Below are 27,322 nucleotides of genomic sequence, written 5' to 3'. Positions count from 1 at the left end.
TTTCACCTTTTAATTGGCAAATCATATTAATTTTTTCCTTTTATCTGATAGGTGTAAGCTCTGCTGCCGAATGGATGAAGAAAACGTATCAAGATCATCAATCATTTTTTGTTCACAGGTTTGAAAAAAATAATATTGTTTTATATTTAGTGCAGTACACTACTGTGCAAAATCAATGCAAGTGAAGTTCACCAAATTTTGTGCATTGTTCTGTTATACAATGTAGTGTACTGATTGAAATGCATTTGGTGTCTTAGAAAACACAAGAGTAACTCAGATCACAAGGTGTAATAATCTACAGTGGTTTATGTTTTTTGTTTAAACTTACACAGCATACTCGAAGACAAGGACCGTGTTGTTGCAGGCACGAGCAGAAAATAGCTGGAAAGCAAATAGCTTCTAAGTCCTTACACATGGATTTAATTATGGTCGTGAATGAAAGTTATTTTTTCTGACAATGTTTTCCACAAACACTGCTTTTACGCATAAGCAAGAAATAGTTTAAGAAATAATAGTTCCAATGATGTACAGTTCAAAATAATTGTGGCGTCTTTAAAAAGCACAAGAGCCATAGAAGTCAGCAAATGAATGAAAAAAGGCGTCAAGATAAATAGGTTCTAAAGATATTTTGATGCCAGTTGCAAGGCCACTTTCATCTATTACGTAAACAAAAATCCCAAAGCGCCCACAAAATAGCTAAGATGTAATGTTGTTTATATCTGAAGCAAAAAATTGCAATTTTTTGGCCACTTTGCTGTGCAAATAGAAAATGTACATAATTAAATAAAGAGATAAACATATTTATGCAGGGTGACCATTTCATTTATAAAAACTGCTATCAACATGAGTGCTGCGTAAAGTAAATAAATAATTAATAAAATAAAATTGTGTAGTGTATACACTATAGTCCGAGGAATGCAATTTTGCTCTTTAAGTTTAGTTTTGGAAGTTGTTTTTTAAATTAATTTTTTTCAATTGTGTAGACAGAGATGTTAACTTCATGCAGCTTGTTTACTGTTATTGTTTGCTGCTCAGTTTATAATAATAATCAAAGAACGGTGACCATCCTTTAACGCGCAAGTAGATTACATCAGCGCAAAGTTACTCAGACATATAATATGTACAAAAATTGTTAATTGTGTTTTTTTCACTTATTTAAATTCTTATGTCACCTCTATATTTTCACTGTTTCCTTGAAAATGATGTTAGGAACATCAAAAGGTTGGACAACTATAGTTTTAATTTATTTATTTATTTATTTATTTATTATTTTTTTCTTTTTGTCTTGCACTGCAAGACCAGGTAATAATTTTAATATTTTGAACTTACTGTACCTGTTGAATTTTTCTTTTATTGTGCTGTTAGATTTGAAGGTGGAGGTGGGGGGCAGAATGGTATTCAGCAATATCCCACCCTGTCAGATATTGGTGGGCCATTTTCATTGAAAGAGACATTCCTTTGGTTTGACATGCTGCTGGCAGCTCTAGATTGCTATACTTGGAGCTTCAGTGAAAGCCTTTTGTTGCCAAGTCAGGTCTTTGCTGGTAAGCAATATATATACAATAAATAAGTATATGCCATAACAACTGCAGAAGATATTAGCTACTTTTAGTGTCCACATTAAATAGAGGTCACATATATGACGCCATTGTAAGGCTCTGCAAGGTCGTTGTGGCGGTGCGTTTGGCTTGTTTACATGTGGCAGATCCGTGCATGTTAATTAAGACAAAGTGAGGAAATTCAATGTGTAATCTTGTTTCAGCAGAGAAATCAATTAGAGAGTCTTCAAAGAACTGAAACAATTCCGATGATACATGGCGATTACACATATCACTTTTATTGCACTTGTATGCACAATACAATTGATTAAGTTGGACCTGAAACAGTAAATTGTATTGTATACAAAATAATCAATGGCTTGTCGGTAATAAAGGCTAATTTTTGAGTTATTTTTTTTGGAAAAAAATACCTCTTAGTTGGCGCACTGGGGTATGTTATGGACGGGTCAATGGATGAGTGAGTGAGTGAGTGAGAGATGTATGTATGTCACACCAATCAGATTGGAGCTACTATTAACAACCAGTCAAATTGCCTCTTGTTAAGGTGAATCATTTGTGTGGAGATTTCATCCTGATTTTAGAACGGCCATCTCTGTTTTTCTACAAACAGAAACACGTATTTTTCTGACCTTTCCGAAGCTTCCGTTTGCTATGGTTGAGCCCAGGACTTTGTGGATGGGTTTCAAAACAGTTCAAAATTCAATAATAAGCCGAAGAATCATAGTCTTTGGAATACACTAACATGTCATCAAGGCTTTGCCCCGGGAAATTTCGAATGAAATGAGTCTAAGCTGCTCAGTAACTTGGTGAATTCTAGGACAGGAACGATTGTTTTTAGGGCAAATGCACCATTGGGATGTTGAGGGGGCATTTGTCCGTGGTGGTATTCGCCAGGGTCCCATCGATATCATTTGCATTACGTACAGTTCACGAAAAAAGAATTCAGTCCAAACCGTTTACGTTTGCGCAACATGTTTCAGTTTGTGAATGCAAGTTTCAATTAAGTAGCGCTATTTAGGTGGCTGTTCACGGAGTAATACAGTCTTCTCGTTGAAATGTTCCTTGGAATCGATACTGAGATACTCATTTGAAGTGGTTTCTCTGTCAAAACCAAAGAAATTACGGACGGCTAGTTATGAATGAGAACACTGCTGAGGTTTGAAATTTGTTTTTGTTGGAGAGAAATGTAACATGATATTTTTATTTGTTAGTTTCAAGTGGTAACTTGACACTTTTGTTTTTCACGCACGAGTAGTTGCAATTAAAACTGGCGAATCAGTGACTCTTGTTTACATGGTCAGAATAAACAAACAAAAAGCCAATCTAGCGGCTCGTCCAGAAACTTTGACTTGATATAAATGTTCTGACGTCTCATTTCTTAGTGTCTTCAGCGGCAGTTTTATTTCTTGCATTTATGGAAATTCATAAAAACGGGAATTCTTAATAGAGATTTTCTTTAAGGTTTGTAGTATGGAACATCTTCAAATATTCCTGAAGACTGCATGTCGGCAAGTTAAACTGCAAATTAATTAGATTAGACTTTGAGGTGACTATGGTTAGCCAAATGTTGCAAAATTCAACAACTTGCACCTTCATATTCAACAACTTATATTTATGTTCAACAACATATATTTACATTCAACATTTTATATTTATATTCAACAATACGCATTTTCTTTCAACTTCAACCAAAATTCTTTTCATTCCACAAAAATATTTGTTCAACTTCAACCAAAAATAATTTCATTCAACAACAATATTTGTTCAACTTCAACCCAAATGATTTTCATTCATCAAAAATAATTATTCAGCTTCTACCAAAATCAATTTCACTCAACAACAATACTTGTTCAACTTCAACCACGATTATTTTTATTCAACAATAATAATTATTCAGCTTCTATCATGCATAGTGATTTAATAACATACCTTCGTTTATGACAAAAGTTTTGAAAGTTCCCGGACATTCAAAATATCATCATTCAACAAAATTCCCCGTCCCTCCCCCCGAACTACCCCGAACGCTGTCACAAATCCCTAGTGTTTTGGGTACCCAAAACACTGAAAGCGTAAAACTGATGCCAGTGAAATCATCTACAATTCTGCTCAAAACCCATTTATCTTTTTACGAAGCTTTGTCTCAATAAATTAAAGCGTTCTTAAGCTTGATATAAACACAATGGGTTTTGAACAGAATTGTGGATGATTTCACTGGCATCAGTTTTACGCTTTCAGTGTTTTGGGTACCCAAAACACTAGGGATTTGTGACAGCGTTCGGGGTAGTTTGGGGGGAGGGACGGGGAATTTTGTTGAATGATGATATTTTGAATGTCCGGGAACTTTTAAAACCTTTGTCATAAACGGAAGGTATGTTATTAAATCACTATGCATGATAGAAGCTGAATAATTATTATTGTTGAATAAAAATAATTGTGGTTGAAGTTGAACAAATATTGCTGTTGAGTGAAATTGATTTTGGTAGAAGCTGAATAATTATTTTTGATGAATGAAAATCATTTGGGTTGAAGTTGAACAAATATTGTTGAATGAAATTATTTTTGGTTGAAGTTGAACAAATATTTTTGTGGAATGAAAAGAATTTTGGTTGAAGTTGAAAGAAAATGCGTATTGTTGAATATAAATATAAAATGTTGAATGTAAATATATGTTGTTGAACATAAATATAAGTTGTTGAATATGAAGGTGCAAGTTGTTGAATTTTGCAACATTTGGCTAACCATAGGCGACACGTTCTTTTGTTTGGAAACAGATTCCTTGCGCGGTTTAAAAAGATTAACTTATGTCTCCTGTAAAGTAACAAAACCTTTTCAGCTGTAACTGACTTTCTGTAACCAAAAAGATCTCAGGCGTTGGGAAGGATAATGTGACAAGGAAACGTCCCAAACTCTGCAGATTTCATAGCGTCTTACAAAATTAAGACAGCTTTTCATGTGTCTGGTTGTGTCAAGTCTCAAGTTAGGCAAGTTAGGTCTCGTTTAAGTGGGTTTTGATATCAATATTAATTTGAAGTGGTTTCTATGAACATGTCTTGTTATAAAATGAGTTAAATTCAATAATATGTTGACCAGTAAACGTGACAATTTTACCTTTCACGCCAACCTTTGTAACTTGATACTTTTGTTTTCCTCGTAAAGGTATACATCACGAAACTCTTGTTTTCTCGAAAACATAGGGGCGATGTGCTTTTTCTTCATTGCTGGAGAAAACTGGTATAAAGTTAAGACCGAGTTTACCAGAGGACCAGGCAGGGGTGATACATGCCATCTCTCCTTTTTGGATGAAACTTTGCCAGATTGAAGGTACTACCCAACAACTCTAAAAGACAAAGTGGGCCGGCCTTGTGATGTTTCCCATAGGAGTTAGACCACCCCCCTTCCCCTGGTTTTTTGCCCAAAATCCCAAAAATGTCACTAAAATAAGCATCAAATTTAAACATCGCTCCTGTTTACATAATACATTGAATTTTATTGGTATTTCGCACAAATAAAGATTGGACCTATCTTAGTTCACACCAGGAATTTCAAGTCATTTGAAGTGACAGGTGCCAATCAAGGAATGTCATTTCCTACCCATGTCACGCAACGTTTAGCTATAAGGCAAATAAGCTCAAATTCTGACTCAAATATTGCTTAAGTCCAACTTTCTAAATCAAAACTAATTTCATCACAGTTTAGAGTCACCCTTGGCCTGATGAAATCAAGAATAAAATTTTTGGCATCTGCTATTTTTTGGTAACAAAAGCTGTTGAAACAACATGACAAGAGGCTAGTTTTAACAAAGAGAAAAGGGCGAAATCTAAAAATATTAGATATTATAAAATCAGTTCCTCAAAGTTTTTCTATGTCAATGTCATTAACAAAGTCTTGATTATAGTCAACTCTTACTTTACACTCGGCATACAAACTCATCAATCCTGAGAAGTATTCTTTGCTGACATTATTGTTTGCCCTCATATATTAACTCTTGAGCTCACCCAATGGATATTCATGTCATGCGAATCGAGTTAAAAAACAGCTATGATTTTTTTTTTACTTTGCTGCATCAGGTGTACGCAAGTAAATTTTAATTGGTATAAAGATAAACATTGTGCATATAATTTTGAAAGCATGGGAACAAGAACCAGAGACCTTGATCAGTGGCAAATAATATCACCAAGTGATAATTAATAGTTTGTTGTTGTTATTATTATTATTTATATTATTTATTCATATTTATTGTTGTTATTTATTATTTATTACCACTGCGCAAGGGATTTCAATCTCTATTTACAGATGTGCACACTCCAATGATAAGAATGGCTTCGATGTTTTGCTCAATTGTAACTTTTTGGAAAGAAAAGCTCGACAATACCAGATGTTACCTTCGTTCTCATCTCATCCACTCACTTGCCAGCCTTAGAGAGTGCAGAGGCATTAAGATCGTCAGATATGATTTCAGTGATCCACAGGCTGGAAAGGACCTCTGTGACAGAAGAATTGCCACAGTGGACAGCCATGTGCGTTGCAACATAAATGAAGGCCACGACATTAAAAGTGCTAGTGATATCCAATGGCGGGTTGAAGGGTGTCAGGCATCAATAGTATTGTTAAGACTCAAGCGTCAGGCCAGACCATGAAGCACACAATGTCTGGAATCCTGTCTCTAAATGTTTTTAGCTTCAAGTCCGGAGGTGTGAAAGTGTAGAAGGCTTGTGATATGGGCCCTGGTAAACATTTCACACCTGCACATGAGGAATGGATATGGAAGACCTCAAGGACCTACAGACGTATGCATAGAGCAGCCCTTAAATGTGCTGCAAGAGAGACTGCTACTTTTACAGCCAAGAGTTTGACGTGTTAGCTCTAACAGCCTCCGTCTAGGCATAGTTAATAGAAGGGGATTATTATGAAACTCAACAAAGTTCTTTGTTGTATGTTTTTGTTCTCTTTTTTGGCCTTGACCGTGCACAAAACACAATTGTTGTATATTACTGACCGAGTAACTGCCCAATAGAAACGTTTTGGTTACGTAATTCATGGATAGTGTATGGGCGCAAAAGAATATTTTGCACGGTCATGGACCTTCCAACACAAATCTTGGCATCTTTGTTTGCTCCTTTGATGTTTGCCGGGCTTCACAACCATTCCCATCTATTAACTATGGTCTAGGACCTCGCAATCTATTGAAGGAGAGTCCCAAGTTGTCAAAGCTACAAGAGTGTATTCCTCCTACCCTGAAAAGGGATTCACAAAAGCATACCAATCTTTTGCAGTCTGCAGAGACGCATGGATGCAGGTAAACACCTAAAGAAGTTAGAGAGAGGAACGTCATAGACAGCATCAAGATAAAATGGGTTGAAATCCCAAACGTCCTTTAGTGATCATGATCCACATGAGAAATCTCAAAGGGATGGGTCTGAAAACATCACGAAGAGGAACCCGCTTTTCTGAGAAAGTGAACACACATCCGAAAAGAACATTTTTGGAAGGTGAGGGGACAGGACGAAAGTGTAGTGAATGAGTGCAGTAAGATGAGACTGTGCAAGTCCGTATTGGCAGGAAAATGTCCAGCAAAGAAGAGTAGCTTGCTGCAGACCAAATAGCCCAGTACTTCAGCATGTTGTCTGTAACGTACAGACATGGCCGACTAGCTATACACCAGGCTGATAGGAGTCCGTCTCAAGATGAAGCAGAAGAGATCTTGACCAGGCTTGCAGTACGAAAACAGTACTATACTTGCCAGCTACTTTACCATCCACCTTGTAGAATATGTAATACAGTCTTGTGACCAGAAAAAAACAAATCAGTTATTTCACAGGGCTATGGAGCTACGGATATACACAGGAGGTTTCTGAGCTGAAAAGAAAACGATGGCCAAGAGCCAATCAAGCTTCTTGAGTGCCTAGAAAAATTAAAAAAGTTCAACTAGGCCAAACCTTGCTAAACCTAAGGCAGTGGTGCCATGTATGTTGTCATGTGTGCTCGCTTGGACCCTAGGTTTTAGATAATTTCCGCTACTAGATCTTCTCGAGGCTCAATTTTTCCTCAGAATTGCAATTTTTTTCACACATCTTATTACTCGCAGACATGCGATTATTTACAATGTTTTGTGCCAACATCTTTCAGGTATAACCTTCATCTGCGGTTAATTCAGTATAGGAACTTTCAGAGGAAAAACGCATTTTCATAAAAGCTTGCTAAAGCTCAATCTTACAGTTCAAGTATCATATACAACTGTACGTGTTTACCAAGATTTGCTTGCCACCATCGTGGATCCGCCATCTTGGATTCTACTTTTTTCTTAAAAAGTCAAGAAATAATGGAAATTGATACAAAATCAAGCCAGAATGCTTATGAAATGTTCAACTTGGTGAATTTCTGGAATTTGATGAAGAAAACTGGAAAACATACAGAATTATGTCAAAAAAAGTTGATTTTTGGCCAAACCTACATGAAACTAGTGGTTGCTATGGAAACATAAAAAATGATGGATACACAATTGACATATCAAAACATCCGCGAAGGATAAATGAACAGCTAATGAAAGTTTCAGCCCCTTAGAGTAAATCGTCTTCTCAAAATTTTGAAAATACCTTATTGGGGGGATGACATCTATGCCCCACCCTCCCTTGTACGTCCGAGGGTTACGGGATATTGCAAAGAGTTTTGCATTCATTGAGCTTCCACTGCCCTAAATAATATTCAAAGACTTTGTTGATGACATTAACGTAGAAATAACGTTGATGAACTGATTCTGTAATATCTAATATTTTTAGATTTCGCCCTTGTCTCTTTGTTAAAACTAGCCTCTTGTCATGTTGTTTGAACAACTTTTATTACCAAAAAATAGCAGATGCCAAAAATTTTATTCTTGATTTCATCAGGCCAAGGGTGACTCTAAACTGTGATGAAATTAGTTTTGATTTAGAAAGTTGGACTTAAGCAATATTTGAGTCAGAATTTGAGCTTATTTGCCTTATAGCTACGTTGCGTGACATGGGTAGGAAATGACATTCCTTGATTGGCACCTGTCACTTCAAATGACTTGAAATTCCTGGTGTGAACTAAGATAGGTCCAATCTTTATTTGTGTGAAATACCAATAAAATTCAATTTATTCTGTAAGCAGGAGCAATGTTGAAATTTGATGCTTATTTTAGTGACATTTTTGGGATTTTGGGCAAAAAACCAGGGGGGGGGGGTTCTAACTCCTAAGGGAAAAATCACAAGGCCGGCCCACTTTGTCTTTTAGAGTTGTTGGGTAGTACCTTCAATCTGGCAAAGTTTCATCCAAAAAGAAGAGATGGCATGTATCACCCCTGCCTGGTCCTCTGGTAAACTCGGTCTTAAATATCTGGTGAAAAATGGAACAAGAACGATTTTCTTTACACCGCTTATTATCATTTCACGGATAAACAGAAACTAATCTAATTGTTAGATAGTCACGTCTGACATGTCAAGTCATGGAATAGCGCGTTCTTATTCTGTTGCCACCTTTGCCGTTAACAGTAAAACCACTTCAAATTAATACACAATGATATTGATTAATACAGCTGGGAAGCGTTTCAAAGAGAACCTACAGTACAAACTGTTTTTTTAACGACTGACTGGAAAGCTGGTACGCTAACTTGGAACAAACGCCTCTTAACAGATGTCAACAACTACCGGCACCTCACAAATGACTTTGACAAAACGAACAAACGGACCTCTAACAGACCAACTTAATTTGACTAACAGTAGGACTGATTTGACTAACAATCGACGGATGGAAACTGACCAATGACTGATGACAACTTTACTCGAGTCTTACAGCTAATACCATCATAGCTTAACTGACCAATCACTTTCGACGGAGCAGATTTATAACACATCTACTGACAAACTATTCACTTGACTCTGAAGATGTCTTCTGGTCAAGTTGTCGAAACGTGAGTCACCAACAACAGTTCTTTTCAGAACTACCCTCACCCGGACAATCGACGATTACACAATAGGAACTAAAGAACGTTTTGTAAGCTAAACCTACAGTGAAACAAATTCAATTTTTTTCTTTCTGTGCTGTACATCGTAACCAAACAAACTTGTTGGATTAACCTTATCATAACTGTTAAGAGTGAGTGCTACCACCTCCGGGGTCTTTTAATTCACAAAAAAATAACTCGTGCACGCCTTGCGTGCCTATGTTATATGAAAGTACCATGGATGACATTTAATAAAAAAAAAATATATGGGCAGTTTGTCAGAAACAGGGGAACTGTCCGTAAATAGAGAGGGGTCCATATATATTAGAGAGGTATCCATAAGGGGGTTCAGCTGTGCAACAGTTGCAACTGTTCGCAATAGAGAGGGGTCTATATCAGAAAGGTGTCCAGAGGGAGGGTTCACATGCTTTATATGTTAAAAAAAAAACAGTCAAGAGTGTAAACCGTTGAGGGATACATGTACTTGACTGTCACGTTCTTTGTACATGTATGCATTTGTGGACTCTGTTTAGATGAGAAAGAAATCTCATAAGGTACTGAGCCTTCATCTATTTATTTGTAACTCCAGACAATGGCAAAAAGCCCAGTGTTCTGTTCAAGTCTGTGAGCTTTTTCCTGTCTAAAATGGCCATGTTGGGCATCACAGCAGCCAGTAATTGCTTCACGGCAGGGTCGTCAAGTGTCAAATCAGAGGTATTTACACCAAAGGAGATCGACAGCTATAACAGGTATACATCTGTATCTTACAAAACATTGTTTGACATATATCTGATAAAGGTGTATTTCAGAAGTTGCACAAGTACTGTATAGCTGTTTACAGATTTCCAGTTATCACCCCAAGTGACTGAAACCCCTTTTTCAAGATATGAATTCTTACATCGGCTAAATTGGTAGTACTACTCTAGTTCTTGCTTGACAAGCAGAAGAAATTTTGTCGGCTTAGAAATGTCTGAATATAAATATTCCAATACAAACAAAACATTCCAAACTGAAACTCATAACTTATGCAGACATCGCATCTCTAAAGCCATATAATGGTCACAGTTCATATCTCAGTTTTCATCCACTTCCTTTATTTTGTGTGCATACATACATATCGTATTTGATGATTAGGTTAGTAAGGCAGCCAAATGGCCAAATGCTCATGACCTTCTATATGAAATATCTATGTAACTAATTAAAAATGAGGAGTACTGTTAAGAGCTATGTACAAGGAAATCAAAATTATCATTAGAATAACGTTAATATTTTTCACTAGAATAAGAAATTAAATAATTAAAGATTAATGAAATCATCTTTGTGACTTAGACACTGAATATACCTTTCAAAATGTGCTCTGGTTAAGCATGCCTAAAACATTCTGTATCAAAGTATGCAACCCTCAGTTCTATCCTTATTGAACCACAGAGCCACTGAGAGTGTTCGGTAAACATGGGTCAATGAGTCAATGAGTCATGAGTCAATGAGCCATGAGTCAAGTTATGAGTCAGGTCAGCGGTTTTCAAAATTCAAAATGGTGGACATCGCAAAACTCGGAGTATGTACTGACTGTGAATTCGGTGGTTCGCTACGCAACGTTTTTTGTTTCTCGAATTCATTTTAATAGACAAACAAGTTCAGAGGTTGAAATTACTCAAAGGACGCTAGTTACAGCGACAGACCTTGGAATTTTCTTGCTGAAATGGGTTGGAAAAGACGGGCGACTGCCATCGCTTGATGACAACTGTACAAGCGTTTTAATGATGACATCTTTGCTATCTGGTGTGGGCCCAAAGGTACCCTCTTGGAATTTCTTAATGCTCTCAACAGCAAAACTGATCGAATCAAAGTTACTTATTGTATGAGCAAAAGTAGCATTTCTTTTCTGGATTTGTTTCTCTATAGAGATACCTCTTCGAACGTGCTGCAATTTTCCACCTTTCAAAAGCCTCTCAACAAATATCTTTACATACCCTTCGAGTCGTTTCACCCTTCTAGCAATAAGAAAGCCTTCATCAAAGGGGAACTTATGAGATATGCTGGAAACAGTTCTTCCTTTAATTCATTTTATGAAACTAGGGAAAAGTTCTGGAAGCGACTACGAGTTATCCATTTATCTTTCTGCTTCCATTGTTACGTGAAATACGATACAGTGACAGAAAGAAATGGCTTTACAAGAAACCTAAGAATAAGTCTAGCTTGGGTAGGACTATTGTCTTCAAGACTACCTTCAACTGTAGTCACGCACGTATTAAGAGTATTATTAGCACTATCTTACCAGAATTAGATTGTGCAGTATGTTACAAAAAAACTGTGACATTAGCTAATCTTTGTAAGTAATTTTTGGGGCCCACAGTTTTAGCTAAAACTGTGGGCCCCAAAATTATATCACGCATAAAATATGTCACACCTTGTCGAAATTTACCGCCTGTTTCCTAGAAGTATTACTGCGGAGTTTGTCATTCCTATATGTATAACCGTAGGTGTGTTCTTACGAAATGTAAACTCTAGTATGAGTTAGGTATGTATACAGGTGCTTCGTGTTGTATTGTTAAACTCCCTGATGAAGTGTGCGTTAGTCACACGAAACACGTAGGAGAAATAAAGAAGTTATACAACTACAGTTCGCAGAGTGCTGCTCACTAGTTAAGTTTTTGTTAAATTGTTATTTTCTACTTTCATTTAGCGCAGAAAAGGAGTAATTATTTTTGTCTTGACATTCGGTTCTATTGCATTGGCTGCCATATTGGATATTGATCCTATGACCCGTGCCATTAATATATTTGGCAATGTGCTCGAGGGACAGTAGTAAATCCTTATCGGCTGCACATGACATGCTGTTTATTGGTGCCGGCTTAGGTTCCAAAGGTTCTACACTAGATTTAAAGGTGGCGAACCATATATTTTCTACCATCTCAGGTGATATTCCGGTCAGTAGGTCTCTTGTACGACTTCTTGGGAGTGATCAGTTGCGATCAAGCGATGGCAGTCGCCCGTCTTTTCCAACCCATTTCAGCAAGAAAATTCCAAGGTCTGTCGCTGTAACTAGCGTCCTTTGAGTAATTTCAACCTCTGAACTTGTTCGTCTATTAAAATGAATTCGAGAAACAAAAATTGTTGCATAGCGAACCACCGAATTCACAGTCAGTACTTACTCCGAGTTTGAATTTTGAAAACCGCTGACCTGACTCATAACTTGTCTCATGGCTCATTGACTCATGACTCATGACTCATTGACTCATTTGACTCATAAAACAGGAATCCTCAGCCACTGAAAACCCTTGGCAAAGTTCAAGCGTATGTAAACCTAGCAAGAAAAGAAGTAACGTGATAACTAAATTCATTGTCATCTACAACAAAGGCAGACTAGTAATGAACAGGAAGAGTAAAGAGTTGGATGTCATTAAACCGAGACCTTTAATAAGCTATTCCCCCCCCCCCCCCCCAGGTTCATGAAAAACATTGCTGCAAAATGCTAATAAGAGATTTATAAGAGAGATTTGTATATTTTGTGCGTTGTCTTCTCCAGAAATGCTCCGTTTCTTCACCCAAAGGTACGCTTTTCTTACGCTTTTCTCTATAGTGATCCATTTCTGTGCTTATTTCTCAGAACAGCCAGTTTTACCAAATTTGCAAGGAAATGTCTGCAGTTGACGTAAGCTGAATTAATTCATCTGCACTGCTGATGTGCTCCTTGATACCCAACAGATGTTGACGCGGCTATTAAGAAAAGTTGATATTAACCATCTGCCTGTGCACCAATTTTTAGCAAGTTTCGTTTGCAATTAATTCCAGGTGTCTTCCCTTTCCAATGCTTAACGTAACTGGAAATTCAGTTTTTTGCAATCGATCATTTACTAGATGAAGTAAGTGAAAGACTCACTTGTAAAAGGCTTGGCAGAATTCATGAAGCAATCAATTTATAACTGAAAAGCAATGAAAGAAGTATTAAATATTCTAGGTGATACTGATTGAGTCAATTCATGTGAGTTTAAATGGACCTTTTTGTGCAACAGCTTAAGCTGGTCACTACTGTCAGATTAAAATGAAGTTTAGAACTGTTGGCGTTTTGTGGGGGAAATTGGAGAACCTGTAAAATAATCCTTGAAGAAAGGAAGAGAAACCTCATTAAACTCAACCCCTCAGATTTCAAGATTGAAACCCGGGCCACATTGGTTATAGATGAGCCCTCTCATTACTGAAAGATTTCTGCTCTCTTGGCATATGTTGAAAATGGCCTGACACAACACCAGAAGGTCTGTCATGCTTTGGGAATCATACTCTAAGTAATTCGTGTTCGCATACTCTATGTAATTCACTTTTTGTAGTTGGATTAGGCTTGCAGTTGTCTTGTTGGTTTAATTATCAATTCAAGTGTGGTAAATAGGTGGATTTGTAAAAGGATTTTTGCCTAGCTGCTTCATAGGTTGGTAAACATTCTGTCTCTTTCACTTCAAAAATCAAAGTATCTGGGGTAAACAAGGAAATCCTTGCTTCGCAATTAGTTTCGAGCTTCCTTTGAATGTGAATCATTTTTCGTGATTATGCAGAATATAGTCTAAGACCTGAGATTCTGTAAAGGATACCTCCACTTGCTTTCACGTTTTGTTCAAGTCCCACATTGTACCCTGCATCATCTGACATACCATGGACAGCTTCCACATAATTGCTTCATTTTGATGAAACTGACATGTCCACATCTAGTTGATCCAGCTAATCTAAGAAGATGCAACAGGGTGGGGGCATGCAGCAGAGTATACTTCACGCAAGGTCATCGAATGATTGTTGGATAAATGTTGTTTAACATTGTTTTGTAGGATTTTAATTGTTCAATATTCTTTTTCTCCGTGTGTTTTTTTATAGGGCAAAGTGTACAGTGATAGTAAGGATAATGGATTTTGTTACAGTGCTACTCCAGTCTCGGGAATCTTTGAAGGTATTATAAGGATACTACGGTGGATGGGAGGTGTGCAACTATTTAAATACAAGTGCGAAATGCTGCCCCATTTTCCTAGAGATCCAGAAAGTGATGTAAAATGTAAATATTGATAAGTTAATAAAGATGGTGAATTTTAAGCTCGGTAATGAAATGTGAAGGTGAATTAATCAACATGACACGAGCATGAGACAAAGAAAAATTCTGAGTCCCCGACAGGAATCAAACCCATGACCTCCCGAACACCGGGCAGGCGCTCTATCCTCTGAGCTACGAGAACTCATGGAGAGCAAGGCCATTTAACTGAGTCATATATGACAGGTGTCCTGCATACTGCTAGGATCAACACTATCGAAGTCATCGTGAGTAGTGATAAGTTGATAAAGATGGTGAATTTTAAGCTCGGTAATGAAATGTGAAGGTGAATTAATCAACATGACACGAGCGTGAGACAAAGAAAAATTCTACTCACGATGACTTTGATAGTGTTGATCCTAGCAGTATGCAGGACACCTGTCATATATGAACTCAGTTTAATGGCCTTGCTCTCCATGAGTTCTCATAGCTCAGTGGATAGAGCGCCCGCCCGGTGTTCGGGAGGTCATGGGTTCGATTCGTGTCGGGGACTCAGAATTTTTCTTTGTCTCACGCTCGTGTCATGTTGATTAATTCACCTTCACATTTCATTACCGAGCTTAAAATTCACCATCTTTATTAACTTATCACTACTCACGATGACTTCGATAATGTTGATCCTAGCAGTATGCAGGACACCTGTCATATATGAACTCAGTTAAATGGCCTTGCTCTCCATGAGTTCTCGTAGCTCAGTGGATAGAGTGCCCGCCCGGTGTTCGGGAGGTCATGGGTTCGATTCCTGTCGGGGACTCAGAATTTTTCTTTGCCTCACGCTCGTGTCATGTTGATTAATTCACCTTCACAATATAAATATTATTAATAGTGGACATGCACTTAGCTATACAAGCACTAAGCTTAGCTACATGTAGTTTACAGGCATGCCACTGAAACAAAGGAAACAAATATTTCAAATAAACGTAACATAGTTAAAAATCCCAACTGGCAGAAGGCAGACCAGTTGGCTATTTACAAAGTGTGACTGAGAATTTGAACTCGGGACTACCGAGAAACAAATCCCGCTAGTGGCAGGGTGGAGGCCTTGAACCCAGGACCTCCGGATTGCAACACCAGCGCTCTAAACCACTTGGCCACACTGCCTCCTCAGTAATAAAAAGCATGCTCCCATTGAGTGCTTAGAATCCCTCCACTGAAGTCTGGTGTGCTAACTTAAGCTTATCATAGAGCAAAAATGAATGTTGCATCCTCGTACGTTTAGAGAGATGGAGTAGCCTAATGGTGATCAGCATGCTGGACCTCAGAGCACAGTGTCCAGCTGCGGGTATAGCTAATTTACATCAAAAACGAGTGATGACCTGGACCAAGTTGAGGGTGTCACCTTGAAAGCTTATGGGATTATTTTTTGACGGGGATTTCAGGCTACTTAACAGTCAAACCGGCACGCTCTTTTCTGCCAAACTTTCCAGGGTGCTAGTGCAATATTCCAATATAGATTGTTAACTTGTTGGAGCAACTTACAAGATTAATGAAATTTAAATTTTCTCAAGCAAGTTGCCTAACGTCACTTGAGTTTTAAGCTCCTATTTTCATTTTCGTGTGTATAACTGAAATAACACAACCTATTTCTCAATGACGGAGCAAATGATACCTTTCAATTCACTGTTTATGAAAAGGTTGGAAGAAATCAGCAACAGATCGAGTTCACATTGCAAAACTACTGGTAAAACTGCGCTTCAACTTTAAAAACCCTAGCAACTTGTAGAGAAAACTTAAATTTTGAAGTACGGTTCCCTGTCTGAGGATATGGACTGCCGCCATTACTAATTTCTCGCATTCTGCTGATAAACAGTGAACCTTAGCGCAGGTATTACATTTGCTTTGATACTTTGACACAGAAGTAGTATCCCGTAATTTAATCCATACAAGAAGAACAATCAAAGTGCTCTTTGAGCAAACTCATGAATTTTGTATGGATGATTACTGGTAAGAGCTCATCTTTGTGTAATATGTGGTAGTTCCAAAACGGAAATAAGAAAATTAGCAGTCATAGCTCAGGCTTTTCAAACCAAAACTTGGTTATTTCAGCTGCACTTCCTGTGTTCTTCTCTTGAAACCTTTTGGTTGGAAAGGTTCTTGTTGCTATTGCGGTCATTGTTTGGCTAAGCTCCCTATACAACTACTGATAAATTTGTGGTTACATTTTAAACTTGCACCTGTTGAGGTCAATTTACCTCCAGCTTTCTTGGTTTCCTTTCTAATGTTATAGTTCTAACTTTTCTTTAGATTGTTCCAACTAACTTTTGGAGTGATGATCTGTTCAACGTTGTACTTAGCTGTACCTTGGAACCTGGAGTGATTGGATTCAGCTTGGGGGATATTGAAGTTATTGAAAAGCTGCCAGAACAGGTATAGTAACACGTGGTGTATTTTCATTCAGTGTATTTTGATCATGTTGATCTTTTTGTCATTATGAACAACACACAGTAGCTAGCAGAGGCAAGATCACATTAACTGTGTGCACTTTTCGTATGGTTACTTTAAGGATTGGCTTACTTGGCCAGACCTTTTAAAAATAATCAGAATAATAGACTATTCTCACACTGAAGAAGACATACGCTTGAAACATTTGAGATTTTTAACAAGATCACTCTTTTTTACATTTTTCGACCTTATCCGTTTTCTTTTTTTTAATTTTAGTTTTTATTTTAATCTTAATACCCATTTTATGTGCCACGCATCAGTCATGGAGAATAATTTATTTCGTTTTGTTCATCCTAAACATTTATTAGCTCACTCTAATTTTGTTAGAGTGATGTTGTATTTGAACTCTGCAATTTTACAAATATTCCACAGATTGTTGACGTGTTCAGTTGTTAATCAACGTTGTCATATACACGACTTAAAAATAAGGCATTGTGGTACTATACTTTACTGATTGCTTTTAAAACATTCGTTTATCCCATTATTTCAATCTCAGGTTATTTGAAGCATTTTTTGTCACCCTTGGAAGATTTAGATAGTGGTGCCCTGTTGTAATATTATTTTGTTTTTCTTTTTTCCTGTTATTAAGACTGGTTCAGTATGTAAAGTGTTGGCTCAGAAGCTTCCTGTACAGCTTGTAGAAAGATTTAAAGACAGCTTGGCAAAGAAAATTGCTCTGGGAAGGTATTAAGTTGTAAATGAATGGTTTTTATTCTCTCTTTGTGTGATCACCTTCCCCTGCTGATGGCTGCTATGGAAATTCGACTAAAACTCTTAGTTCCACATTTCTGGCAAAGTTTGTAGAGCTGAACTGTGCAGATTCTGATAATTTGGAGTTTCAATTTCATATTTTTGAACTGTCAGATGTATACAGATTATTAAATGGTCTTAGAGCTGGTACATATCCATGCTGAAAACTAACTGTAACGGACTCAAAGTGGTTTTTGAAGCCCTCTAGAGACAAGGAAAAATACAAGAAATTAATGAACATGTCTGCGAGCATTATCTTGGAAGCCTCGAGGCTTTTTTATTAATTTCCCGAAAAAGATCATTCCTGAACTCCCACAGTGTACTATTATGTGGCTGAACTGGTCCGCAATGAACGGGAGAATTCTGATTGGTTCCCTTAGCAGTCCGAATTTTATGGAACTTGACTAATATTTCTCCAATATGGATCTCACGCTAGTTCAGTCACAAATATACCGCCACATGGTATGTTACTGTTTTTTGTTGTATTTTTATGGTCAAATGGCGTAATTGTGAATTACAGTAAATAACTAGAATTAGAGTAAAAAATTACCTTTCCCTTTCTTCCTGACTTCCTTTCCTCCTTCCATCCTTCGGTCTTTCCTTCGTTAATAAATGGAAACGTAAATGTATATGATAATGAATATAATTTAGGGACTCCACGTCCATGTAATAGTTAAAAATTTATTCCTTTATTCTGTCATAGTCACTGCAATCTGTTTGGTCAACTTCCACTGCCATTGTGTGGCCCAAAAGAATCTCAGGTGGATCATCTGCGATTAGGTCACCTGGTGCAAGGATACAAACAGCTTCACTCTGCTGGCTTGCTATCGTCTGTTTTATCATCTCAGGTATTCTAGTTTTCCTAAACATTTGATCAGAATTGGTCAGGTATTTGAAGTGTCTGGCGTGTTTTTTCTTTCGTCTGAGGTGGATATGTAAGTGACAACACTTTCAACTTGTTAAATTTAAATTTAAGTCTGGTGCAACAACAAATGCGTGCCAGCCTTCTTCATGCTCGAGCTCAATTGTTCAATCTTACCTGACTGAAACGAATACCACTGGTTATAAATGACACTAGCCACTTTCTTTGCTTTTGTATTGGTAGTTCTAATTTCGTGATAGCTCTTTCTTTGCTCCAAACCTGAACCATAATCGCCAACATTTATATTTCTTTACAGTTCTGACGTGCCCGCATAGTGATCATGTTATTACTGTGCTGTTATTATACTGTCACTTTGTTTTTTAGGGTGGCAGAACATTAGAACAGTACTCGGCAAAGTTGCTGACTGCAGTGTATGAAGGTGTTAAATCACCTTCAAATGCCAGTTCTCTGATTAATCTTACCCCAGCATCACAACAACTTGCATCTAAATTGCTGGATTTGTCCTATGATCTTGGTCTTGAGGTTTGTATAATATAATGAACCACATCCATTCAAAATCAGTCAGTATGTACAGTGTGCGTACAGTTACAGTGTTTGTTCACATTCGTTTATCCAGGGTATCTGTGTTAGTGGACACTAAACGTAGTATAACTGCTTTTACCATTTCCATGTAGAATTTATATTTAGTTTTGAAATGTTAAAGGTCCAATCCCAAAAATATCTTAAAGTGTCTGAAAAAGTGAAATTTCAGAGCTCTAGAGGCTGTGATTTCAAAACAAGAACGTAGGTTGACATTCACAACTTTAAACCTAAATTATTTCACTTATGTTTTTCCTTTCTATTTGTTTGGTTCGAAAAATATGTCAGCCAATGGTTTTGTTTTGATGTCACGGCCTGTGTGGTCCCAGGAGTGGAAACTCTTACTTGGTTACACCTGGATGTGGATGGCACAAAGCATATATTTTTGGGGGGTACAATTCGACAAGGCAATTTAATTGTATGCTTCTTGTTTCTTGTCGGGTTTTCACTGACAGCTGTATCTTCGAACACGAACTGCTTCATGAAATGATGTTGAAGCCTTCTTAACTTAAATTGTGTGTGTCTGTTTAATAGAAAGAATTAATAAAATAAAATTAGCTGTTTTTTCCTTTTGCAGCATAATATCCTCATGGAGCATATCATAAAAGAATCAGCTGAAAATTCAGGTAGCATTGAAAACATCAATTTTTATTATTATTATCGTCGTTGTCGTCGCCGCCGCCGCCGTCGTTGTCGTCATCATCATCATTATTATCAATATTATTGTAGTTGTTAACATATTTGACTTGTTTTGGGCCTGTACATCTAAGTAGTTGCAATATGAATAAGAAAATAATGAAATGCGTGCATTCTGTAAATTAGAGACAAATGTAGAAGCATACCAATAATAAATTATTTGTTATTGTTGGTTTACAGGCTCTTCCTTTGGTGTCATATTCTACAGAACATTTCAAACAAGTATCAATGGCTTTCTTATTGGACACGTTAATGTACACATGTCAAAGATCTTAGCTAAAGCTGCCTCGCATCCATTTTTGGTACATATGGCAGGCCAACACTGCATCCATATATGTTTTATTTTGTCAGCTATATACTTTGTACTGAGATGTCTCGGCTTCCCATATAACCGGTTTTCTCTAACACTGATGTACCTGTGCACAAGTTGAAGGTAGTATCAGCGTGTTGATTACTATAGGAGGTAGATCCTGTTGAATCAAAGTTCAGTGCTACATAACCAGAAAATATTCATTAGCAATAACCAGCCTGCAGATTTCTGATTGTTGTGAAAAGTATTTGTTACAGCTGAGGTAACCTATTGACTTCTACAACTTTCCTAATATGCCTTTTTCTGTCACTTTTTCTAAGATTACAGGCAAATGACCCACAACTTCAATCGAAGGTGAAATTTGCCGTTTGCTTTCACATCAACGTCAAAAACTCACAGAGGGCAAACATTGGAAATCATTGAGTTATTTCCCCTGGGTTTTTGTCTTTTTTGTGCCTTTTCTTATTTCGTCTTTTAGTTCTTTCCTTTGTGGTGTTGTTGGCCTTTAAGTCGACTTTGTTTCCGTTGTTCAAGTTTCCATCGAAATACCCAGCTAAGTGTCTATTTTCTGTTCAATTTTGAGAGCAGAAATTCGTGGTTTTATTGCGTTTGTATTTGGCCCAATTCCAACTTTCATACTTGTTTAAGCACGCTTAGTAATGCTTAGTAAGGCTTTTTCTGCAAGTGTCTCTAATAGAGAGGGTCAAGTTTTTCTTCAGTTCTGGGAATAGAAAATCGAATTTTTCTTGCATGTCCGCATGCTTGTTTGGGCGTGCGCCGTGAGGCCTTTGCCGCGCTTATCAAGTGATGATCAAAACGGCTTCTGGGTTCAAGTGCTACAAGGACAAAGTTCCCTCGAGACTGGCTTTTGCAGGTGTAGGAGTCAATGGGTTACATTGGCATGTAAGTGTGCGTTTCTACTTTGTATGGTGAGATAAAAATTTGGGAGTTGTAACTGCCGTCTTTCACTTGACGTGCAGCAATTGCAAAATATTAAGGTATATTCCTTCAGTTTTTATGTGGTGCATAGATACAGATACAGTTATGTCAGATTAATAGATTTCGTGTGATTTCTATAGGTTTCAAGCATGGTGAATGGAGTACTTGATCAAGTACTTAGAGAAAAGATGCTAAGAAGAAGGTACTGTTAATTTTTTTTTGTAAAAAAGTACCCTTATATATATATATATATATATATATATATATATATATATATATATATATATATATATATATATATATATATATATATATATATATATATATATATATATATATATATATGTCTGGACTTATGAAAACGGTGTTAAAGACTGAATCAGGTGTTTTTTGATATTTTTTTTCCCGCATTTCTTTGTTTTTTGTTTTTTTTTCTGCTTTCGCTATGACAGCAGCTTGTAAATCTTACCTAGCATGAAATGTAGAAACTCCTTGCCGCATGTTTCATTTATTTAGGTATTTTTTTCATTATTCATCGACCCCCCCCCCCCCCCTCCCTTTTTCAATTTGCGTTAAGTTTAGCCCAGGCTACACTCGTCTGAATTCAGTTCGCGCGGTGACTCTGACAAGGAGCGACCGATTAGCGTTCTGTATTTGCTGTCTAAAGGAAGTCTGCGCGAGGACATCATTAAGTCCAATGAAGGCCCAAGTCTAACGATTTGCTAGTAAGCGTCGTCCATTATCGTACGTGAGGCGGGCCTGAGGAGATGTGTAAACTGTACGGGTCACATTTAGTCCCGTAACAGAAGGCCGTTTGCCCTGTGGCGATAATGTTGTGCTTGCTTTAGACAGCAAAACTCTTTAGCCACATCAATTTAGGGCTTAGAAGTGCAATGGACTAGACATTTCTAGCTGCTGTTGGCATCATTTGCTTTGAACTTTGATGTAGCTAAAGACTTAGAAAAAAAATCTGTTGAAATCTGGATGTGCCATTCCGCGCTCGACAAAATTGAAGTACATATTTGCCAGCAAAACATGGCCACGAGGAGAGAGAAGAATATGAGTTCAAGCGCTGATCGTGAGTAGAATTTCCTTGTTTTATCAATTTTAGGCGTTCTCGGCTTAGCTAAGTATCAGAACTGTCTGTGATTCGCTAGCGCGGAAGAAATTTATTTGCGTGGCTTCCGGGCGATAATTGACGTGACGACAACACGTTGAGTGTTCGCTTACTGCTAACTATGGCCTAGTTTGTCTGAAGTTCAATCGATTCTTGATGTAGGAAGCTCTTGTTCAGTCCATTTAGGACGATGCAGACCTTTAGAAAGCGATAGATTAGCTCTCCGCCGCGGTTTTGATATCTGTACGTTCGTGTTGATTTAGACTCCAATTTCATGTTCAAAGCACTCTTAATTAAATTGTACAATTCATGATTCAACGAAAAGACGGTGAATTTAGTCTTCCTGGCCTCAAAAGGCATACAGGAGAGTTATTTGCTGCTATTTGAGCTACGATAAGCCTCGTGGAAAGCTAGCTCTAGGACAGAATTGTAGCAAGTTAGATTATCAGTGACAAGTCAAATTCTATGGCTACGTTTTTGCGAATCCGGTCAGATATTGAAATGAAATGTCACGTAACGGCTACTTTTTGGCTGAAATATAGAGGTAAATAACCGATTCTACTGCTTACCATGCTCTTGTTAGCGTGACTGGCTAATTTAACCCACAGTAAAGACATAGTGAGGTCATTTAGGTGAAATCGCAAAGGTTAAGCCTGTCTAAATTAGTGCCGCGGCGAACCAAATGATCAATTTAAGCTCTAATTTAGTTTTGTTTGGCTCGTTCGACTCATTTGCAGCGACTTTAAAGGCTTGTATAGGCATGGTATGGACTCTATTAAGAGTACACGAGGTAGATAGCACTCTCGGTGCGACATGGCCATATTTATGTACATTTTCTAACCGGTTTTTCAAAAACATGCCCGCTATTTTGGTGCAAAGTCTTTAACACGGTTTTCATAAATTCAGACATATATATATATGATTTTAATGAATGTGTTATTGAAACACCTCTGAAGAAGGGTTAGTATCGTCATAAGTGCTCGTCCATTAAATACGTTTTTTGTGGCCCCAGTTAGTAGGGTGCTCTACCCTCTTCTTCATCCATTTTCCCAGATTAGTAAAGTCATTGTTAAAGAATACGAATTTTAATAACAGAAACAACGTTAACAGTAATAATGATTGTTGTTGTTGCTGTTGTTGTTAGCATCCATTTTATTGGTGTAATTTACAATTTGTGCATTTAAAAGTTATATTATTTGACTCGTTCAAAACATTTGAGACATTTTTCTAACAGTTTTGTCCTCCACCATGTACTCCCGTTTCGACTATTCTGAAGTATTTTTGCTGTTTTGTAGTCATGGGTCAACTATTGTAACTGCAATTCTGAACTGTTGGTCAAGCTTTGATGTGTGGTCTGGCATGATCGACCTCAAGGAGTCCATGCTGATGATCCTTAAAAAGGTCTTGCTTCTAGATTCAAAGGTTTGTTTTTCATTTTTCTCACTGCTGTTGTCAAGTTTACTGCTGTGCTACCAAAACGGTAGCTGCAAGTAAGATATGTTTTGTTATCCTTGAATCACATTGTTCACAGGCTTGCATAGTAACGTCAGTGGTGTACAGTCGTAGACACTGTTACAGGTTAGACAGGTTCATCTCTTGCTTAAAACCAGTTAAATATTTAAGGTAGTTAACAAGATCGTCGTCTGTATAACATGTGTCAAAATGTTGATATTGTTTTCTTTAACACACGTCAACAGATGGTAACAGATTCCGACAGGTTAACCTTCCCAAGCCTGTTTGAGATGTATCTGTCTCTCATTAATGACAAATCTACAACTCTTGCTTTCAAGGTTAGCAGTTGTAATATGAAAATAAAATAGTTTGTGATAATTATGTGACACTGTGGTATAAATAGTAATAATTAGCTAGGGGTCATGTGACAATGTACTTTTTAGTGTAGTCTCCAGTGAAAGTAATGGTTGCAGTAGTGGTGACAGAATTCGTAGGTGCAGGAGCGGTATGATTCGTCGGTCATTTATCGGTAAGTGACCTTCAGCATGACCCTGATAACCGTCAAGGAATGGCATCATTTACTTAAACATGAATGGAAGAGATTAAGAAGCGGTCTGAGAAGTAGGTTTTGAAACATATAATATGGATGAACTGAAGGCACCAGTGTTATTTAAACAGTAAACCATATTGCCTGATGAAAATTTGCACAGAGCAGTGGAAAGGTTGTTATCTATTTCTTAAACTGTGTACATCGTAAAAGAAATGATAATAGACTATATCATTATTGTTTCTACGGCGAAGAAGAACCTTTTTCTCGACATCAGCTTAAAGTTAACTGGCCAGTCCAAAAACCTGTATTGAATATTGCTATTTTATCCTTGAGTTAGCAAAACTGCAGTTAGCTCTAATCTTCAGTCTAAGTGGTACCTGTTCAGCTGCACCCAAATTATGGTGTTCCTAAAGTTAACTCTGTTAACAATTGAGTTTGTGTATAAGTGTTGATATTAATCAATTACAATGTTCTCTGCTCTATTTTGTAGAGTCAAGTACTAGAGCTTCTGCCATACTTTACCAAATTAGCAGACGAACACCTGAAAAAACTTAAGTGAGTATAAATGCATACCACCCAGGCTGTTGGAGGATCAGCCAAAAAGTTGTCAACTCACAGTCAAATGATTTTTTTTTTTTTTTTGCAAATTTGTACAGTTCCATTTAGCTTACATGGACAATATTGAATTTCTACTGACCAAGAGCACAAACAAAGGCACCTAAAGACCCATAAAACCACCGAAAAGCAGAGCTATGTGCCTCAAAGCGATAGGGCATTTTGTATTCCATCTTGCAATGTAGCCATTTGGCTTGGGAAAGGAGCCAGAAATAGGCACATGTATCATAAAATTGGGAGGAGGGGGTTGTTTCTTAGGGTAAATAAGCTCTTAAATTCATATTAATGCACCACACAATCTAATGTTTGTATTCTACAGTAGATAGCAAGAAAATTACCTTTTTCCATTTGATATTTTCAGGCTTGCATTGGACACTTTCGTGGGAGATAATTTTCCATTGAAGTCAACAGAGTTTATCAAAGGTGGTCCACAGTACAATGACTACATTCATGCCTTAGATAAGGTATATGTATACTGAAAAGGCTGGGGTTGGTTTTAATTTTTAGTGCAGGTTTGTTTTCTCGTATGTAGCCGTATCAAGCTTAAATGTACATCGATTGTGAATCAGTTATGATCATCGAGTTAGGCATTGAAACAAACAAGCAAAACTCTGCGAAAAATAAATTCATCCAATACCTTTGTTATATCGTTGTTGACTTCATTCACAGTTGTACTCATCGTCTTAACATGACTAGCACCATTCGAAGAAAAATAAATTTGGGTCACTCGATCTGACCTGCTGGCGATCATCGAAATCACTGCGTTTACGATTCTTAGATGCCTCGAATACGAGTTCTTGAAAACATTTGTTGTCTAAGGGCAACAATAGTCATTTGAAAAATTCCCCATGCTTTCAAATATCCTGAACTTGGAGTCAGTGACGTCTTTCGAATAAACGAAAATTTCATTCAGCAACTGTCCGCCATGTTTACTTTCCAAGATTACAAAGATAGCGAGACCAAGTTTCGGTGGTACAACTTGTATTGCTTGTAGAAATAGGTATAACATAGTTTCTTTAGTTCAGATGGAATGGTTTCCTATAGTTTTGATGCAACGAAAGAAAAAGTAGCAGCACTGTAATTATTATTTATTTGTGGCCTGTATAAGTTGAAGTTATAGTAACAAATCTAGTGTTATAGGTATGGACTTCAGAACCTATTAGTTTTGCTAATTTATTGTTAATGTGCTGAATTTGGGGTCCCCAGTGTAAATGTTGATCAATATGTACGTGTACCTAGATACTGAATTTGATTTTTAAGCCTAAATGACTATTTGGCTGCAATCTCTTAGAAAAGAGCCAGAAATAGGCATATGTAGCGTGAAATGGCCGTTTTGCTGAACTTATTTCAAACAAGAAGCAAAATCCTTTAAGTGATCTTCGACATTTTTCCTACCGAAAGTCAGTTTTTGCTGTTACATATTACTTACTTAAAAAATTGGTAAAAAAGGAAAGGAATTAAATAGTTGTCACTGGCTAAAAATATGGTTATCGGACGTTTCGGCCACTACTGTTGCCTTCTTCAGCAAAAGATGGAAAATGCAAATGTTAAACGACGTCCTGCTAGAATATGTAATAGATGTGTGATAAAACTAAATGAGCACTAGTCTCTAGAGTATTCTTGATGAGTGTAAAAATTCTTAATGCCATTGTACACGTTCGGTAGCGCTATGTGTTCGTTTATAGCGTTCCTGTCTCGCACGGAATGCCAAGCTTCAAGAATTAGTCTTTGTTTCCATACTGATGATCTGTCGACAATTTCAACGTTCTCCAAATCTATTTGGTGACCGTTGAGCATATGGTGTTTGGCCAATAAAGAGTTTTTGTCCGATGTTGCTATAGCCTTTGCGTGTTCTTTCATACGTGTTTTTAACGCGCGTGATGACTGACCAACATAGACACAGTCACAATCTTTACATTTGATCTTGTAAACAATGCCTCTGGAAGCCTCTTTCTCGATCTTGTCTTTAGGTTTTTTGAGTATGTTCGAGATGGTACGAATAGGTTTATGAAACTTCCTCCTCCGTGGAAGGAATGTTCCTTGCGCGATCCATGAGAGTGCGCACGACCGAGTGTTAATATGCTGAGGATGGTGGTGTGATTTGGAATCAAGGTAACGGTCGGTGCTAGTAGCTTTCCTGTAAACAATCCATAAGGAGAACGTCCCTATCAGACCAATTATGAGTGCCATTGGATCTCCCACGTATGAACTATCCAAATACCTCGCCAACATCTTGTCGCCACTTCAGAATAATGAATACACAGTTAAAAACAGTGCATCTTTCGTCGAAAAGATCCGCACCTTGTCAGTAGATCCCGACGAGATTCTAGTATCTTTTGACGTCGTGTCACTGTTTACTTGCATTCCAACCCACCTGGCAATCGAAGTGGTTAAAGAGA

At 37.4% G+C, this 27,322-nt stretch overlaps 1 protein-coding gene across 5 annotated transcripts in view; it reads left to right on the top strand.

The window, feature by feature from the left end:
• LOC145489620 (DNA-dependent protein kinase catalytic subunit-like) overlaps positions 1–27,322 on the top strand; it is a 294,091-nt gene that overhangs the window by 203,630 nt on the left and 63,139 nt on the right. For all 5 annotated transcript variants that reach the window (XM_081468622.1, XM_081468620.1, XM_081468625.1 and 2 more), the window contains 15 exons: positions 52–118; positions 1,366–1,544; positions 10,109–10,268; positions 14,383–14,455; positions 16,835–16,957; positions 17,622–17,716; positions 18,486–18,630; positions 19,029–19,187; positions 19,822–19,870; positions 20,121–20,242; positions 21,330–21,391; positions 23,602–23,728; positions 24,004–24,096; positions 24,799–24,863; positions 25,285–25,387. In XM_081468622.1, coding sequence (XP_081324748.1) covers positions 52–118; positions 1,366–1,544; positions 10,109–10,268; positions 14,383–14,455; positions 16,835–16,957; positions 17,622–17,716; positions 18,486–18,630; positions 19,029–19,187; positions 19,822–19,870; positions 20,121–20,242; positions 21,330–21,391; positions 23,602–23,728; positions 24,004–24,096; positions 24,799–24,863; positions 25,285–25,387 — 1,622 coding nt within the window. The remainder of the gene's footprint in view (positions 1–51; positions 119–1,365; positions 1,545–10,108; positions 10,269–14,382; positions 14,456–16,834; positions 16,958–17,621; positions 17,717–18,485; positions 18,631–19,028; positions 19,188–19,821; positions 19,871–20,120; positions 20,243–21,329; positions 21,392–23,601; positions 23,729–24,003; positions 24,097–24,798; positions 24,864–25,284; positions 25,388–27,322) is intronic.

Source organism: Orbicella franksi, chromosome 6 (genome assembly GCF_964199315.1).
Source record: "Orbicella franksi chromosome 6, jaOrbFran1.1, whole genome shotgun sequence".
NCBI classification, from domain to species: domain Eukaryota; kingdom Metazoa; phylum Cnidaria; class Anthozoa; order Scleractinia; family Merulinidae; genus Orbicella; species Orbicella franksi.
This window is presented reverse-complemented; position numbering and strand designations above follow the sequence as displayed.